At 35.4% G+C, this 17,557-nt stretch overlaps 2 protein-coding genes across 9 annotated transcripts; one reads left to right on the forward strand and one right to left on the reverse strand.

Moving 5' to 3' along the window:
- The first annotated feature begins 9,580 nt into the window (after positions 1-9,580).
- On the forward strand, positions 9,581-10,593 carry LOC129575972 (early lactation protein). The gene has a single exon (XM_055460247.1). It carries the CDS (start codon positions 9,939-9,941, stop codon positions 10,365-10,367), a length of 429 nt encoding a protein of 142 aa, XP_055316222.1. The 5' UTR covers positions 9,581-9,938; the 3' UTR covers positions 10,368-10,593.
- Positions 10,594-12,733: 2,140 nt separating this feature from the next.
- On the reverse strand, positions 12,734-17,431 carry LOC129575973 (dymeclin). 8 transcript variants are annotated; one of them, XM_055460248.1, is made up of 9 exons: positions 17,165-17,431; positions 16,329-16,548; positions 16,118-16,264; positions 15,684-15,956; positions 15,495-15,599; positions 15,067-15,398; positions 14,441-14,733; positions 13,834-14,367; positions 12,734-13,737 (listed from the first exon to the last, which is right to left on the reverse strand). In XM_055460248.1, exons 2-9 carry the CDS (start codon positions 16,469-16,471, stop codon positions 13,465-13,467), a joined length of 2,100 nt encoding a protein of 699 aa, XP_055316223.1. In that variant the 5' UTR covers positions 16,472-16,548; positions 17,165-17,431; the 3' UTR covers positions 12,734-13,464. The 8 variants fall into 8 exon arrangements, with proteins under 8 accessions (XP_055316223.1, XP_055316228.1, XP_055316229.1 ...); XM_055460253.1 differs by having other exon boundaries at positions 15,684-15,953; positions 17,165-17,422; XM_055460254.1 differs by having other exon boundaries at positions 15,684-15,953; positions 16,726-17,401.
- Positions 17,432-17,557: the final 126 nt, after the last annotated feature.

Below are 17,557 nucleotides of genomic sequence, written 5' to 3' on the forward strand. Positions count from 1 at the left end.
CTGCCGTTCAATATGCGTTGTGACATTGGGTTTTGGCATAATGAGCAACAGAACATAAAAAGAGTCAATAATACAAGTGGCGAAAATGACGAATAGAATGGGGACGAGCACACTTCGGGGTGTTTTTCTCGTTGTTATTTGTTGTATGCACAAGAGTCGCCTGATCAACGAATGAAACATGTTTTTTTGCTGTTTAAATGATGTAGCTTTTGAAAGTCAAAATGTTTGCTGGATTTTTGGTGTGGCAACCGAACAATTGAAATCGCTTCATAACTACTCGATGATGTGCTTGATGATTTTCCAACAGCCTGAACATAAAATGAGTTTTACTCTTGATCGTAACAGTCTGTCTAATTATCCAAAGATTGATAGCTGTACTTATGCTGTCCAAAAAATATATTTGAGCAAACTCCAAACGTCCACACCGTTCAAATACAATTGAGGAATTTTAATTTTTTATTGTTGTTTTGAAAATGGTTTCGGTGGCTTTCGCGTTTGCAATTTGTTTATTGTTCATTGTTTTCATTGTTTGGGTGATGGTGGAGGGGCGGTGGTAGTGGTGGTTTATCCTTGGCATGAGCTAAAATGGAGACGAGCGCAAAACCATCGTCTCCCAGAATACTGGTAAAAGCACTAAAGGTATTGGATGCCATTACTACAAAGCATTACGGCTCTTTTGTTGTTGCAAAACAACATTGCATTACGCTCCTCTTTCTTTTAGCCCGAAGCCATTTTAAGTGGTTTCCTTTCATAATTACTGCGAATGTGAATTGCAAATCCATTACGGTTCTTTGTAGCCGTAGCGCCGTTGTTGTTGTCGTCCGCGTTGTCTATCTTTCTCACTCTCTCTCTCTCTCTCTATGGCTCTCTGGCTGTGTGACTCTGACGCTATGTTGTTAACGTTTGTAAGCTTCGGTTGTATTTTTTGTTTCGTTGTTGCTCCTGCTGCTGCTGCTGCTGATGCTACTACTTCTTCTGAAAATATACAAAATACTCGGTGTGTATATTTTTCCTGCTCCTTTTCTGCATTATATGCACATTTCGTACATATTTTATAAAATATATTTTAATATGCTGGCTGCTCTTCGCACAAACCATTCAAACTACTTTTCGCTCTCTATCTCACTTTCTCTCTCCGTGCATATCTGTCTAACGTAGCCGATGCTGTGCTGAGCTGAACGAATTGCAGTCTCTCTGTCTCACACGGGCCGGTTAATGCACAGATAGATACAGCGAGTGAGCATCGTTGTGTTTATTGCACAATGTTGTGAAATGTGTACTCGATGTGTCTTTATGTGTGTGCACTTTATCGTAATTAGTGAGGAGAGCCCAGAGTATGCCATTGCTATACGATAGAAACGATAACTAATGCGAGCAAGAGAAAGTGAGAGAAAGAGATAGAGAATAGAGTCGAGATGGTAACAAAAAAAAATTAGAACAACAGCCATTAATAGATATAAAGAATATTCGAACGATCTCGTATACAATGTCTTATGCATTCGATGTTTCGCGCGCGCATCCGTTTTGCCAAAGTCCTTAAAGTGAATTTTCTCCCTCTCTCTCTCTCTATCTCTGCATCAGCATGTGTGTGTGTGTGTGTGTGTGTGTGTGTGTGGCCCAAGTGACTGTGACTGTAGAAACAGAGACACAACGTATAACGCTCGTCGAAGAGATATATTTGGGATTCGCAATGGCTCACAACCGAGCTTATGCGTTTTACATTAATGTTTAATTATTAATTTTCAAGCAGAATAAGTGGTGCGGCTTTTTTTTCGGTTGTGATTAATGTAACGCAACAGTTATTATTTGCAATAACTAGGAGCATTCCGGATCTGTTGTGAGCGGTTTTTTTTTCGTTTTGCACTCTCTCTCTCTTATGCTCTATCTCTGGCTCGTACACACATTTCTTTACTATCGTCCATTTGCCAGATATTATACGGGAGCGCGAGTAAGATAATGCGATTCGGCTTACATGATCTAGATTTATAACAGCCGGCATTTGAAGAGGTGTGCTTAAAATGCGTTCAATCACTTGAAACCACCACAACGCACAATTAGATTTAAAACGAAAATGCAACCGAAACCAACAGGTAAATCACCTCATTATACCTTTGCGTCCAGAGTGTCAATGTTTGTGTTATTCTTTCGGGAGTAGATATTCCATTGTGTTTCAATGTTTTTTACAAACAATTTCACCCTTTTGGACAATCCAAACGGAACTGGATAATTTGGCTCATAGCGTTGAACATATTGTAATACGGTTCATAGATGTCAAAAATATGCCTTAGAAATCAGAAGAGCACAACAGTGTAGGAAATAAAATTCATCGTAGATGGGACAGCATCTACCGTAATTAAAAATCAATACCACCTCATGGTTGCAATAGTGAAACAAGAAAATAGCGAAGAAATTCAACAAAAACACGTTAAAAATAACAATGGAACTGAGATTCATGTCAAAAGGTACTTGTACAAAAACAGAACAATGGGCAAATATGCAAGAATTTGTTTGAACATTTCAAGAATTGATGGACGATTCTTTGATGCATGTTTCTCGTTCTCTTTGGCAAATACACTTTCTACAGTTGAAATAACAATCGTCAGATAAAAATCATTCCTTTCTTCAATAAATTTCGGCCGAAAGAGATGGTTTCTCATTTGAATTGCGTTTCTCTATGAAAACAAAAAATCAATGGATTCAGTGCAGAAAGGAAAAGAGACGAAAAAAACATCAACGACAACAACAAAACTGACTGAATCGCATTGATTTTCTTATGCGGTTACTTTTATCCGGGCACAAACAAAGGATAAAACAATATACCACAACCAAAAGTAATAATACCAGCCCATGCACAAAAGCGCCGGAATATCGCCGCACAAGTGATTAAAAAATTAAAAGGGACGCAGTTCATTTCATAGCGCAAACTTTTTTTTTCAACTTTCAAATGGAGCGAAAGTGGAAGAAACAGACAAAAAACGTTCACTTTCTGTTGTGGATCTATCTTTCACTCTCTCTCTCTCTCCACCTCCCTAGTTTCTCTCTCTCTCTCTCTTCTCTTTTAATCTCGTACTTTTTTTATGATGTCAAATTAAAATAAAACTAAAGCCTTACAAAATATAAATATAAATATTATTCTCATGGGATGCAGAAAACAAATCAAAAGAATTGCCATCACACTGAAGAATTGTGTATATATTTTTTTTTAATAAATATTTTCCTCTTTCTCACTCACTCTCACTCTCTTTCCATTTTGTCAAACAATGGCTCGGCCAAAGTGGATGAAAAATAGAATGTCTTAGATATATTAGCGTAGAAATAGCGAGATCGGTGACATTTTTGAATGATTAAAACTACAATCGGTTTGATGTTTTTTTTCAATCTATTTGTTCTCTTGCACTTCAATAACTAAAATATACCATTTTTTGTCCTTTTCATGAGCGCGTACGCTCTCATTTCCCATTTCTGTCCTTCTCTCTCATTTTGAATGTATCTGACCGAGATTGATACGATTTTATGAACATAGAGATCAAAGACAAAACTCTCTGTATCACAAAAGAATCAAATAGAAAATCGCGCACACCCAAAACAAACTCATTACAAACATTAACAACGCAATGAAATTGCTATTCTTTAGTTATGATTACGATACTTTGTATAGAATTAAGAAATTTGCAGGTATTTTATTTGATTTATCTAATGAATTTCCTTAATCATAATAGGCACGGAAAATTGTATGAATTTAAGTTGGAGCAAATATTCAAAATTGTCTGAAATGAAAAAAAATTTATAAAATTCCAAACATTCCCCACATATTGCTGATCATTCATTTGGTTTGTCATTTCAAGCGACTATTTGAGTTGAAATCGCGTGAAAGCATTGCATTCGATAGTGTCTTTCGATGAAGTACCATTTAATGATAATGATGACTGCCTTCTCAGCCATCATTTAGTTCAACACGCTTCAAATTTTTTGGAATGTATTCATGTTTACATGGCGCAAAGTTGTAAATAAGTATGTCTCGCGGTGATGTTTCCTGCCGGTATTTGTTCAGCATCGTTCGTCGATTTGTCTGTTGTTGCTAAAAAGCCCTCACGGCATGTCTATTCAAATGGTGCAAAGATTGGTGATTCGAATATTTCTCAAACCAGCGGTGCGAAAAAAGAGGAATTAAAACTTTATTCGCTATCGCAGAAATCATGTAGTCGAAGAAGGGGAGATGAAACTTTGCAACAACAACAACGACAACGACAAAAAATGTAACGTGTCTGCCAGTGTCGTCAATCAGTTGTCACTAATTATTTAGACAGCAGAAAAAGGCACGTCAGTTAGGAATTTTTAAGTCGGTAACTACAACATCGATCTCTCTCTCTCTCTCTGTGTGTTTGTGTGTGTGTGTTTACGTCTGTAATACGATTTCGCTCTGATAATGAACGGAATCATGACGAGATAAGGAATTAACCGAACAATAAACACACTCAAATTGAATATGATACAGAAAATACACTGAAATGAGTATTATTTTTGGACAAAAACGGGATTCGAATTATTCAGTTGAGATGCATTGCAAAAGTGTTTTTAAAAATACATTGCAAAAATCTGCAGATTTTACTTACAAATGTGTATATATCTATACGTTCATCTGACTCAAACACACAAAATATGGCTGCATACTTGAGCACACAGCTACACATAGAGAGAGAATCGTTTGCTACGCAGAATTAGTATGAACCGCAAACATTCGCTACGTAAATGTTGTGCTCAGATGGAGCACTACACTTGCATAGCGCAGCTAAATCTGTCATTTCAAAATTAGTGTATGATGTAAATAAACCGTCAGACAAGTGACATCTGACGGTCGTTTAGTGACTACTGTAACTATGTGTCAATGGCTACTAGTTTACATATTCCATATTTTGGTGTGTACCATCCGAGACCCTTTTCGGCGAAGACATCCTTAACAAATTACTGGACATTTTTTTTCTCTCGCGAAGAGAATAAGAATTGCTCGCTCATTTTAACGGGAGAATACAACACTTTCTTGCAGATGTTTTAATTACGTAATGACGCGACGCGTCATTTCCTATAAATTTCCCCGTTGAATGGATGCATTTAAAAGGTGAAAGCCACTATTAAAAATCGAAATCGAACAACTTGAACTCACCCGCCATTATTGTCGTCACATGGTATTAAATTCTCACGCGGTGTGGCTGTATGAAGGAAATGCTGAAAGGCGCAGTGAATGTGCTCGTGCATACGATGGCAATGGTTTTGATAATGAATATGTGCATCATTAACTGAGCAATGCAGAATTTTCGGTCGGTCGTGTTTTTTTTTCTGTTTCCTTCGGTTCTCGCTCGAAATATGAAAATTGTGTGTGTTCGTTTCAGCGCAACGATTCAACGAAGGCGGCAGAAGTGAAAGACCCATAAATGTTCATATTTTCATTAGCTTCTGAATAAATATTATGAGAAGTATTTCAAATCTTCTATGGTGGAATGTAAAATAATTGAGCATTAAGCTGTGTGCAAAAAGCACACATGTGTCTTAAATGGCTTACAAAATAACTAAATAAAGTAGAAATAAATAAATAGTTCCATTGCTTTTGCGTCTTCGTCTTTGCTGCTCGCTCGCCATTTCCCACAATGCGCATTGCTCTCTTTCACTTTCACGTGGCTTTCAATTGCTTTGAGGCGTTCACAACACTTTGAATTAATTCGTAACACACAATCTGTCACTTGTTAAGTGCCTTCGCTCAAAGCTCAATGATTCGGTTTACATCAACGAGAATTTCGACATGATGGAAAAAGTTTTGAAGACAAATAGTAAATTGTTCTAAAAAAAAAATGAGGAACATCGTTTCGACTAAGAAAATTCATTGGAATTAAAGGAAGAAAAGTCGGTTTAAATCACATCATGCTGTGTTTGACTTGCAAACTAATAGGATGCAATATAAATCTTTGGCAAAAATAAAAGCAAGTGTGAATCCAAATCAGTCCGTTGGTGTTTTCAATGCGGCACATTAATTGATAGTACTGCAATATGGTTACTGTGTAAGAAACGCACGTTCATAATCAATTCAGGTGGTCTTGGCATTTTCTTTTTCCCGTATGAAATACACAAGAGAATCCTTTTTCACTCACTCACTCCCATTCCGTTCCCTCGTTCGATGTGCTATTTCCAACATTTGGAGCGATGTAAGTCGATGAGAATGAAATAGAATATGACATTTAGTTGGAGCAAAAACGAATATCAATTTTATGCTATTGAGCTCTTGTCTCGAACAATTCCGGAACGTGCCGTCACATTATTTGCCTCATTCTTACTCGCACCGCTTAATTCCCACATTGAGCCACATATGTTTTACAAAACGTTGCGAAAAGTAAAGCCAACGAAAATTAGTGTATGGCGCTCAGCACATAGCGAAGAGAAAAAGAAAATATTTCAATTGCACGAAACAAAGTGCAACCAAGTCTCTCTCCACCTCTTCTGCGACTGTCACTTCAGAAACGATAATGATTTATGATGAAAATTTTTCCCGCACAAGTCTGATTGCTTTTATTCTTACTTTTAACTTCTTACCAACAATCGAACGATATGTACTTTGCAATTTTGATTAAAAAAAATAAATATAATTGAAAACTATAATTTTAATGTCAAACGTTCACATTTGTTTCCACAGAATAGCATGACAAAAAAGTTGCTCAGAATAAAGACCCAAATATTACTTCTTAAAATAAGCAAAAAACACATAAATTCGAATTCGATTGCGATTTGTTTTTCTATAAGTTGATAAATTTCATAAGTCCGGAACTATTGTTTCGCTATGCAACAAAATCTCCCATATTTGGCACTAGCTCATTGAAAAAGAGGTGAAATTTTCAACTAAACAATTAAATGTTTTACAACATGTGAATAGAAAACCACTTAAAGAATCATTGACATTGCGAGAGAAATGACCACACGCAATCGTTTTTTTTTTCTTTCCTTTCTCTCAAATCAAATATTGAAGATTATTATTTTGCACACAAATTTGTTGTTTATTCTTTCTCTACTATTTTTTCTCCAATTTTTTATTCTTCTGCTGTTGTTGTTGGTGTAAATATTACACGGTGTTGGGCAAATGCGGGCTGAATTTCATTTGTCAACATTAATCGCATCATAAAAACTAACCAATTGTTATTGTTCTTTTTTTTAATCTAAAGCCCATAACACGTTTCTTTTGCTAATACCCTTCCATAAGTTGGAGTTCTATACTATACCATTATCGTTCATGTTGCTGTCCATATTAATGGTTTTGTTTCTCTCTTCATTCATTGAATTATTCATTGTTTCAGCTCCTGGGCACGGGAAACCACGCGTGCACATCTATACACGGCACGAACAATATTATATAATTGAAGCGAATGCACATGGGATTTTCACTGATAATATCTATTTTGATGAGTATAACATTTTCTTCTCACTCTTTTTAGCAAAATATATTTTCTTCGGCTGGAACCATGAACCGTTGAAAATTCGGCTATTCGTCGAATCCATCTCCACTAATCAGGAACTTCTTTGGAGATTTGACTTTGAAGCGAAGAAATATCTTGTTGATATAACAATTCATGGTGTTTTGAATGCCGAGTGAACGGTAAATGAAATGATTTATCGATCAGTTACGTCATCGTTTTGCGAAAAATCGGCAAGTAATACGTGCAATACGGACTTGCTTAGCTGAAACACAATGATTCATCGAATTACCTGTTGAAAATCACGTATCACACTCGTTGCACACAACGAACCCACTCTTCAAGCATTGCGAATGAATTGTCAACATCATGTTGCAACAACGATTCGTGGTCAGTCGCAGTTTTTAATTTGAATTTTCCGCATATTCCAAAAAAAATGGGCAAAATTTTGTTTCCGTTATCCTTTTAAGATCAAAAACAAAAATTCTCTGCAAATGCACCAAAAGCAAATTTCTTTAGGTAATCATTTTTGAGTCCAATTTTAATGCATGATGAACAAGCATTCACTTATAAATATATTATTTCAATAATGACGTTGAAAGTTACGTCAGTGCAGCATTTGCATAGTAAAGTGATAAAAGAGGTAATATGCATGTAGTTGGGGAATTCCAAATCAATAACAGAGTACACACACACTTTTCGGTGCAATAGTTTTTTTGTTGACAATGTAATTTAATTGAAGTAAACATATAATTGAAAACGCACTTAAAGATTTCGTCAAAGAGGAAAAAACGCCCACAATCCCGCATCGGTTGCGTTGCGTAAGTGAAAACAAAAGTCCCTCGTATTTTCCAGAACATTCGCGGCATTTTTGACAAGTGTCTTCGTCCGAAAGCAGACAATGCATTTGGCTAATGTCAGCTAGCTAGCTGAAAACATTCTGGCTGGGTCAGCGGCTGAATTCTATGCGTTGCGTTTTTTCACCGCTATCTGTAATTTCGACCATAAGAAATGTAAAATGTTCGCCATTTATTTTCACATTAGTTATGGGGATTTTTGTTTTGTTTATTTTTTTTGTTTATAAAAAAATCTGCCTATCTTTTTGCATTGCTTCTGCACATTTCCTATGGACGTATACTATGCACAATGCACAGTCACAATGCAAAAAGATAGGCAGATTTGTTTACAAACAAAAAATAAACAAAACAAAAATCCCCATATATATGATTTCTGTACTGCAGATGCGATGAAAAAACGTAACGCATAGAATTCAGCCGCTGAGCCAGCCAGAATGTTTTCAGTTAGCTAGCTGACATTAGCCAAATACATTGTCTATCCGAAAGAAGAAAAAAAAGGTTCAAGCAAAGAAAGCGAGAGTGTGTAATGACTGAAGAAAAAAAACTAAATTGTACTCTTGGCCTTCCAATCTCTGAAACCAATAATGAAATAATCAATGTAAAGTTGAAATAAAAAAAAACTCGCTTCATTCATGAACACGCAAAGCGAAATGAAAGCCTCGCGAACCGATTCCAAGTATTCGTATCGAAAATTACAGTGAGATCATATATGCGTCGAGCGATCGACGTTAATTTTCAAGAGAAGCAAAATGGAATATAGAAACCGAGAAGAAAAAAAATCAATCATCATGACGCTATTATTTCTGATTTTTCATCATGACGCTATTATTTCTGATTTTGCATATTGGCTATGATGTGATTTGTTGCACGTATGTGAAATGCGCGCCCGAAACTCAAACGTTGTTAGAGCAGAAAAATTTCACCAACTGTTTATTTCTTACTAGTTACATACGTTGAGCCACTCTTTTATCTCATGTGGTCGTCATCTATCCATCCGCATGTATGTGTTTTGTTGTTGTTGCTTTCAGCCGTTTTTTTTGCATTTCCTATACTCAACATAGTGCTGTTCGAGTTGGGTGTCAATACTTTCAAATACACAGAAAAAACGCAAAATAGCTTTCTTCAGATAACACTTGATGTTGTTTATGTTTTGCTCGTATTTACATGCCATGTGTGTCATTTTTTTCGCTTCTTCTTCAATTTATTCGCAGCGTATACTGAACTCGCAATAAACGATGACGTCTTCATCATCATCATTGCCAGCATAGGCTTGGGGTTTTTTTGAGCACACCGTCAAATTGTAGTTATGTTTGCGTTTGCGTTCCCAGCTCAAGAAAAATACGTACATATATATAAAAACGTAATCGAACGTTCATCATTCAGTCAGTTAAAGTTGAACAGTGAAAAGCTGAAGTTTGGCGTGTACAATATTTTCCTTCCAACCAATTGAACAGCAAGAATTAAAGAAATAATTTTTCTATTGAATATTCTTTATCTGCAAGCAAAAATTTCAAGACGAAAATAGTGATTTGTGTTGAAAAAAATTAAATTAAACTCACGAAAAGAAACAAACCAATTTAATTTTAAAATTAACCGTTAAACAAGCAAGTTTAATTTTGAATGAAAAAAAATGCAAGCGACTAAAGTCAATGTATTGCTTATTGGTGCAACGGTGATTTTTGTATTTGCACTGATCAACGAAATTGATGCAAAACCGTTGGACATTTATGATGAAATTGTTGACAATGACGAAAAACAACTGTTGATCCGCATGGCTGAGCTAATTGAATCGATTGGTGCCGATGATTCGGAGCGTTTTGCAAGCATCAACAACAGTGACAGCAACTCATCATCCGCCAGCAACGAGTTAAAAGACATGAAACCGGGTGAACGTTGTATATTACCAGTGCGAAAAGGTGTTTGCCGGGCATTAATTCCACGCTGGAGCTACGATCCATCGACAAGAGAATGTTCTCAATTCAAATTTGGCGGCTGTGATGGTAACGGCAACAATTTCTCCACACGAAAACAGTGCATGGACATGTGCCGAGGCATTTAAATCAATTTTTACATTACACTGCGTCAGATCAGCTCAGTTATGGAAACGACAACGGAACCAGTGGACTTTCTGATTTTTTGTCCAACACAAACAAATCTTGACCAAATATATTTATTCTACGTTAGTTTAATCATGTTATGAAAAAAGAAAGAATTCGCAACAGCAACTGTTGATATGTACATCTATTTATTTTTTGTTTTATAATAAAAAAAAATTTGAAGAAAAATAAATCTTGTTCGCCTTTTGTTTTCGAATACCAACCATTTTATTGCAAACCAGAATCAGGAATGTGAATGTAAGCAACTCGTTTTGGATTCAATTTCAGTCAATTTTATTTTAATGGGGCTAGTGCCTGGCGCACTGGGAACGAAGTTCCGTGTGAAAATATGCCGTCACACGTATCATTCCATGTGATGGAACTCAGAGAGTAGAATGTATAAAGTGAACATGACAAGTTTTTGCTTTTATCGGAGGTAAAAATTAGTTTTATTTATCAATGTCATTTGAAACATAATTTTATATTGATTCAATTTCATTCGTGTTTTCTTGTTAGTTAGTTGGAGAACATATCAAATTTATTGTTGAAGCGCAATGTTTTTTCTTGTTTACACATTTTCACTTAATGCTAACCATCATTCTATACAATTTATGCATTTAAACATAAATTTAATGCAACCACAATGATAAGCTGGTTGTCTCTTGCTCTCTGTTTAAGAGTTGCGATTTTTCAGCAGGAGAATAATTCTGTTGTCAATCTGATGATTATTGATGAATATATGTTTGAAGGTATATTAAATGCGCTTTCCAATTATTTTGGTTCTCGAATCGATAACTTATATTTCTTCTTAGTCCTATGCTGAAACGAAAAACGAACACATTTTAAATTCATTATTAACATTTCAACCAAGTTTTGAATTCATTATTACCTTTTCTTCTTCTCTTATTTTATTTAAATATTCACGTGACCAAATTCTCCATGGTTCTTCTGGTTTAGATTCTTTTAAATTAAGAGATCTGAATTGCTGTTCAATTCCATTCAAATTGCTACCCGAATTAGACGATGTTGAATTATTCTCAGACATTCTTAATGCTTCTTCTTGAGTTCGATTATTATTTCACAAAATGAATTTGAGCTAGATGTTTTATAAAAAAAAGACGTGTATACAATACCAAAATGTCAAAATAAGTGTTGTCGTATGCAGCTTGTCATATCCGATAGTCTAACTCGAGTTTCGACAATCCACTCAAGGTGGTGAAATACACACTCAATATTATAGCGACATCTATTATTAAAATGGCTTGTAGTAAATGCATCTATAGCATTTCCCTGTAGTCGCGATGTTTCCTATTAAATTCCCTTGTAGTACTGACACATTCATGTTTGACACTTGTTAACTACATACCACAGGGGAATTTAATAGGTAACATCGCAACTACAGTGAAATGCTATGAATGTGTTTACTACAAGCTATTTTAATAATAGATGTCGCTATAATATTGAGTGTGTACAAAAGATCTCATTAGAAATTATTAGATCCGTTATAAATTCATTTTCAATCTCTTTTGTTTTTCCAGATAGGAGAATTCATCTAATCAAAACAAAACAATCATTCATCGGTAGTGAAAACGTCAACAAAACAAAAATCAAATATTTGTTAAAGTTGAATTTCTTTGGTTGAAAAATAAAACTAAAAACAAAAACAAACTAGAAAATTTCGCATTATGGGAACTCCCAAAACCCACTATAGTGTTTTCCCCTAGGGGAATTTAACTCTTACGAGTTCAGCATGTTTTCTGCCAGTTTGCTTGATTCGCGGAAGTTCGACGCGTTCGTTGTACGTACTAACGCGCACGGTCACAAGTTTACACAAGTTTGTTTATGATTTTGCGCGTTTTTCAAGTTGTTATTTGACAACTAAAACGCGTTTCAAACTAAAAATTGGTTGTTTACGTGTATAAAGATTTTTCACATCCTTTCCAAAAGTTCAAAGATTTATATAATTATAAAATGGACAAAGGAAATATTTTTAAAGAGCTGGAGAAAGTATTGGAAAAGTTAATCCAGATATAATAAATGGAACGACTGATGTGTGCGCGTCGTCCAGCTTCAAGTTTGCACACGAACTCGCGCGCGTTCGCGCATGTTGTTTTAATACGGAACTTGTCAACTGAGTGGAATCATGCAAGTTCTCTGGTGAATGTAACAATTTCGTGCGCGTTTATATCATTTTTTTACAAGTTTTCACGTAGTTAAATCCCCCTAGGTTTTCCCACTACTACTCTCTCGCCTTGTCAGAAACTTTGCCAGCACCTCCTTGAATAGGTGAGCATTTTATGATGGAAGGAAATAAAAACGAGTCGTCCGATTTATTTTGTTTCGAAAAATAATATTATTTTCATTTATGTAACAGTTACAATTGTATAACTCTAGAGAAAAAAATTCTGTGAAATGAAATAAAGACAAAAAAAATTAGTTGACTAATAACTAAATTCGACGTATATCTCTCTGGCAACGCACAAATGTCGCTTGCCTATTTCATTTTCTTTCTCTTTTTTTTTTTAAACATGAACAATGTTCCATAGATTGAATCGAAATAAATATATCTTGCGGTTATTATCAAACGTGCTAGGATTACTTTAATAAATGTTAAAATTTGTCTCAAAATATTTTCATGGTGTGACAAAATTGCGGGAAGAATTAGATTTTTAGGATACAACAAAAAGATGAAAAGAAAAGAGACAGTCAAAAAAGAAGAAACAAATATATTGATACATAAAAGAAATAATTAATAAATAAAGTGATGAAGTCGTTGCATTTTGGTCGCAATGTAAATAATAAATATAATACACTATAAATATATATAGATTTTTTGTTTTTCTCTTGCATTTTTTGTTGTGGTTTTTTCCTTTCTTTTGTTTTGGGTAAATTAAACCTTTCATTTCGATTTTAGGGGATTTGTTCACATGTTTGTATCAAACATCACTTGTCTGTGTCATTTTTTTATTACTATTATTATTATTGTTCAACTTGTCCGCAATAGTTTCGACTATACATAGACCTAGATATAAATTGGTTGCGTTGGCGCATGAATATTGCTTAGCAATTGATTTCGCTAGTTAGACCTTTCATAATTTCCGAATTAAAATGCAATGATCCATATTTGGTAACCAATGACCATACGTAGGGTATGAAGAACTCTTCGGGTGCATCTTCTTCAACGTAGCGAAATTTCAAATCGGGAAATTTACGCAATCGATCGCTCGACCATTGGCTTGCACCTTTGGAAATCACTTCGAGGACTTCACCCACACCAAGTTCACCGCGTTGATCTTGTACTCGCTGCAATCGCGACGAGAAAAATCCAACAACCTGTTTGATTAAAACCATGAAAATAGGTGATTAGTTTTCAAATGCAACCCATTGAAAATCAAAAAAAAAAATTATTGCGGACAAATATTGAATTACCATGTCAATATTTTGAATGATATCTTGAAATGCCGGATTACTTCGGAACGACTCAAATACTTGACGTTTATAGAGCAATGTGTAGACAAGATTCGGACAATAAACCAACTGATGCGATATACATGAATTGATGATTTCTAAAACCATTCGCAATACTTCTTCTAGCACCGATAAATCTTCCAACACCATCGAACGTACGGTTGCATCGACTGGAATAACGGTAGATGCCGTACTGCTGCTGCTGCTGCCAGCACCAACGCCACTACTGTCACCATTCATATCCGAATAAAGTCGTGCATGCTTCTTTGCCAACGTTTCGAATAAACTTACCAATCGCTGTGCAGTGTATGGGTGCAATTGCCTAAATTGTCCGGACATATTTGCTAACGCCGCCAAGCAATTGGTATGCAAGTATTTGTCACGCATTTTTAACATATTGTATTGAATGGTGCGGATTACAACTAAAATTAAAAGGCCACCAAGTGATATTTCAGAAATTGTGCGTTCGGTGTACCAGTGAATGTTTTTCAATGTCTGCAATAAATACAAAAGAAGAAATATTCTAAACTTTTTTACAAGTACTTTTGACGTAAAAAGATTCGCTTACAATTTGGTGAACGCTCTTATTGAAGCCATCATCTTCGCTCAGTATCAGCAGAACAATCAACGTCATGTAGATGTGATGAGACGTACTATCGGGTGCATTGTAAAGTGTTTGTAAAATAGGTATGACCATTTGCTGTAGATTTTCTTGTGCCATCGCAAATTGATAGAACTGTTGATTACGATGCAGCAATAGATACAACAGAAGGGTTGCCTGATCGATGGTTACAATTTTACACAATGTATTGAACAGAGCCGTAAAGTCAATTTTAAATGTGTGCCCATCCTTTGGTGAATCTATTGAAAATTTTCGCAATAAAACCAACTGAATCAATTGAACCATTGTGACAAACAAATTCCCTCAGAATATTTTAGTTTCAAAGTGCAACATGAAATTTTTTTTTTATATTGAGTTTACAACAACAACTCCATATGAAAAAAAAAAAACTTTATGTTGCACTTTAATACTAAAATATTCTGAGGGAATTTGTTTGTCGCAATGGTTCAATTGTTTGTACTATTTTAAGACTTGTCAATCAAAAGAATTGATATTATGATACGTTTTTGTTGATTCTTCAAAAGAAATTTTTGATTGTTTATCATCTATTGAAGATTAATCGTTGCGTTTACCTTTTGAATCACAGCATCCGAATAGACTTTGGCGATATTTATTATTTTTTGACGTTGCTGTACAGTGATTGGTGAGAATAAGTATGAGTAATAGACTTTGATTGGCCAGTGGATAGTGTTCTTTGAATGCCATTGGTAAATCGTTTGAACTGAGAAAATCCTGATGCGTCTTTCGGAACGTGAAAATCGACAATAGAGATTCGGCGATGCCAAATACAAGTGAACCGCCTGAATTGATGCCGAACATTGTCGGTGGCTCCTCAACCATTCGACTAACGAAATGCAATAGTGCACTCATCAAAGTGTTTGCATTTGGATTATTATAAACCGTTCTGAATAGAGAATAGAGAATACAATTCAATCAATTGGATGCTAGCCTAATAATGGCTAAATTGGATGAAAATAAAACAGAACAATTGTATTTTTACCTGAAAATAATCGATTTTTCGGTTGGTTGTTGTGAAAATAGATGCACCGACAGTAGAACAATCAAAAGATTCACCGCTTCCAGGTGCAAATGGTAGGTGAACTCTCTGTAAATGTGACAGAAATAAACAAAAGCAATGAGTACGAAAATATTAGAATTAAATCAGCTAAATGAGAGATTCAGCACATACTTCACCGGAATGATGATCAATAAATTGACAACGGCCTCGAAAAATGTTTCAAATTTTGAACCATCAACCGTTCGCACCGGTTTGGTTTTGTTCTCAGTGTCAATGTCAATGGCTGCCGTTCCGTTAGACGTTTCCGCAACAATTTCGGTGGCGGTGCTGGGCATCGCTTCAAAATGCTGCAACAGTTGATATTCCGAACCCGTTTCAATTAAATACTTTACCGTACACCGAATGATGAACAGAGCGTTGAACGTTTGCCAAATGTGCATACTACTGCGAATTAAACACAGAGCGAAAAACAAACAGAACATAAGCGTAACAAAAGCGTGAAAATTGAACAGAGGAAAAAAAAAGTCAAATTTAAATGGGCTTGTAAGTTGATAGAAAAATCGAATTTGTATGAAAATTTTATATCGGAATTACGTGGCACAAACCTGTCTTTGTCCGATAGCTCCAGTAATTCGCTAACTTTATTCAAAAATATGGTGATCAGCGATCCAAAGTTACCTGTCGCCAAATTATGACTGATAAACTGTTGACACATCGTTTCCAATCGGGAGTCCAGGCTAAGCTGTTCCTCACTAAAAGACACACGTCAGTATTTTAGAATCGTATGAACCTAACCAAAATCTACAAAAGCCGTACCTGTTCGTTGGCAGCGCGATTTGATACTGTAAAAATGAGTTCCAGAACTCATTGTTGGTGGCTGGGATGTGATTTTTTCCAACAAATTGATTTAAATACGTATTTTCCGAGAGATCCGTTTGTCGCGAAATATTTATACCCATTTTGGTTGGTTTGATATTTTGTTGTTGCTATTTCCTTTTCTTTCAAATCAGTCTTCTGGTATTTGTTGAAAAGTTGTCTTCAGGTGGTGGAATGAATGAAGGAAGAAATGTAAACAAATGAGTGAGTGTTGTTATCACGTCATCGACGGCAAAAAAACGTGTGTGTCAAATTAAAGCGCAAAACTAATAACTTGGTCTTTGGCCAGAAATCAGATTAATCCAATTTAAACACAATTGGCTGACTATTCACTCACTCTCTCTTTCTCTTGAATTCGACAGTTGTTATTTTCCAACTTTTTCGTTGCTTTTTAGCTGATCTAAATTTATTGTCGCACAGCAAACAAAACCGTATGTGTCGACAATTATTTGACTTGGATTTTGAAATACACAGAAGGGGAAAGATACTCAAGCGATATAGAATGGGACAACTTCGAAAACGAGAGAGAAGAAAACAGATGCGTTTGATTATGCCAACCGTACAAAAAACACTCGTGTATTAGCCGACAGACATTCAGGCAATTGGAAATTGCCAAATAAACCGATACAGAAATGGAAATAACATATATTTACGAACGAATCAATGCTTTTATTTCGCTTTTTCTTGGTGTCTTTTTTTGGATTTTTTTTATCATTGGAAACGTCAGATTGTTGTGATTTAATTCTCATTTTTGTTCAAACTTAAATGACACATACACATTTGGGATAAACTATTTGACTCAGCTTTCCAACGACGATGACAATGACGACGACGACAGCGACTAATCACGCGAAAACTTTAGCACATTGATGATTTTATATATACAAAAAAAAAGTTGCATCAACAAGCATTTAATATTGCTAGCATGATCACCGACTGCTTACTATGTTATTCTCAGTCCGTTCTTTCGTTCTACTTTTTTGTATATGTGTACATCGAATGACATTAACCTCAACTCAACGATGACGTTTACCAGCGTGAAGTTAGCTCTCGCTGCTAATTGTCACACTTTTTGTATAAACATGTCAATGATGGTAGAGTGGTTTTATTTGAATTTATTGAAACGGTATTTATAAACCACTCATCATTTTTCACATATTTATTTCAAT

Source organism: Sitodiplosis mosellana, unplaced genomic scaffold (assembly GCF_009176505.1).
Source record: "Sitodiplosis mosellana isolate CC-2019 unplaced genomic scaffold, AAFC_SMos_1.0 Smas_scaffold_6170, whole genome shotgun sequence".
Classification (NCBI taxonomy): domain Eukaryota; kingdom Metazoa; phylum Arthropoda; class Insecta; order Diptera; family Cecidomyiidae; genus Sitodiplosis; species Sitodiplosis mosellana.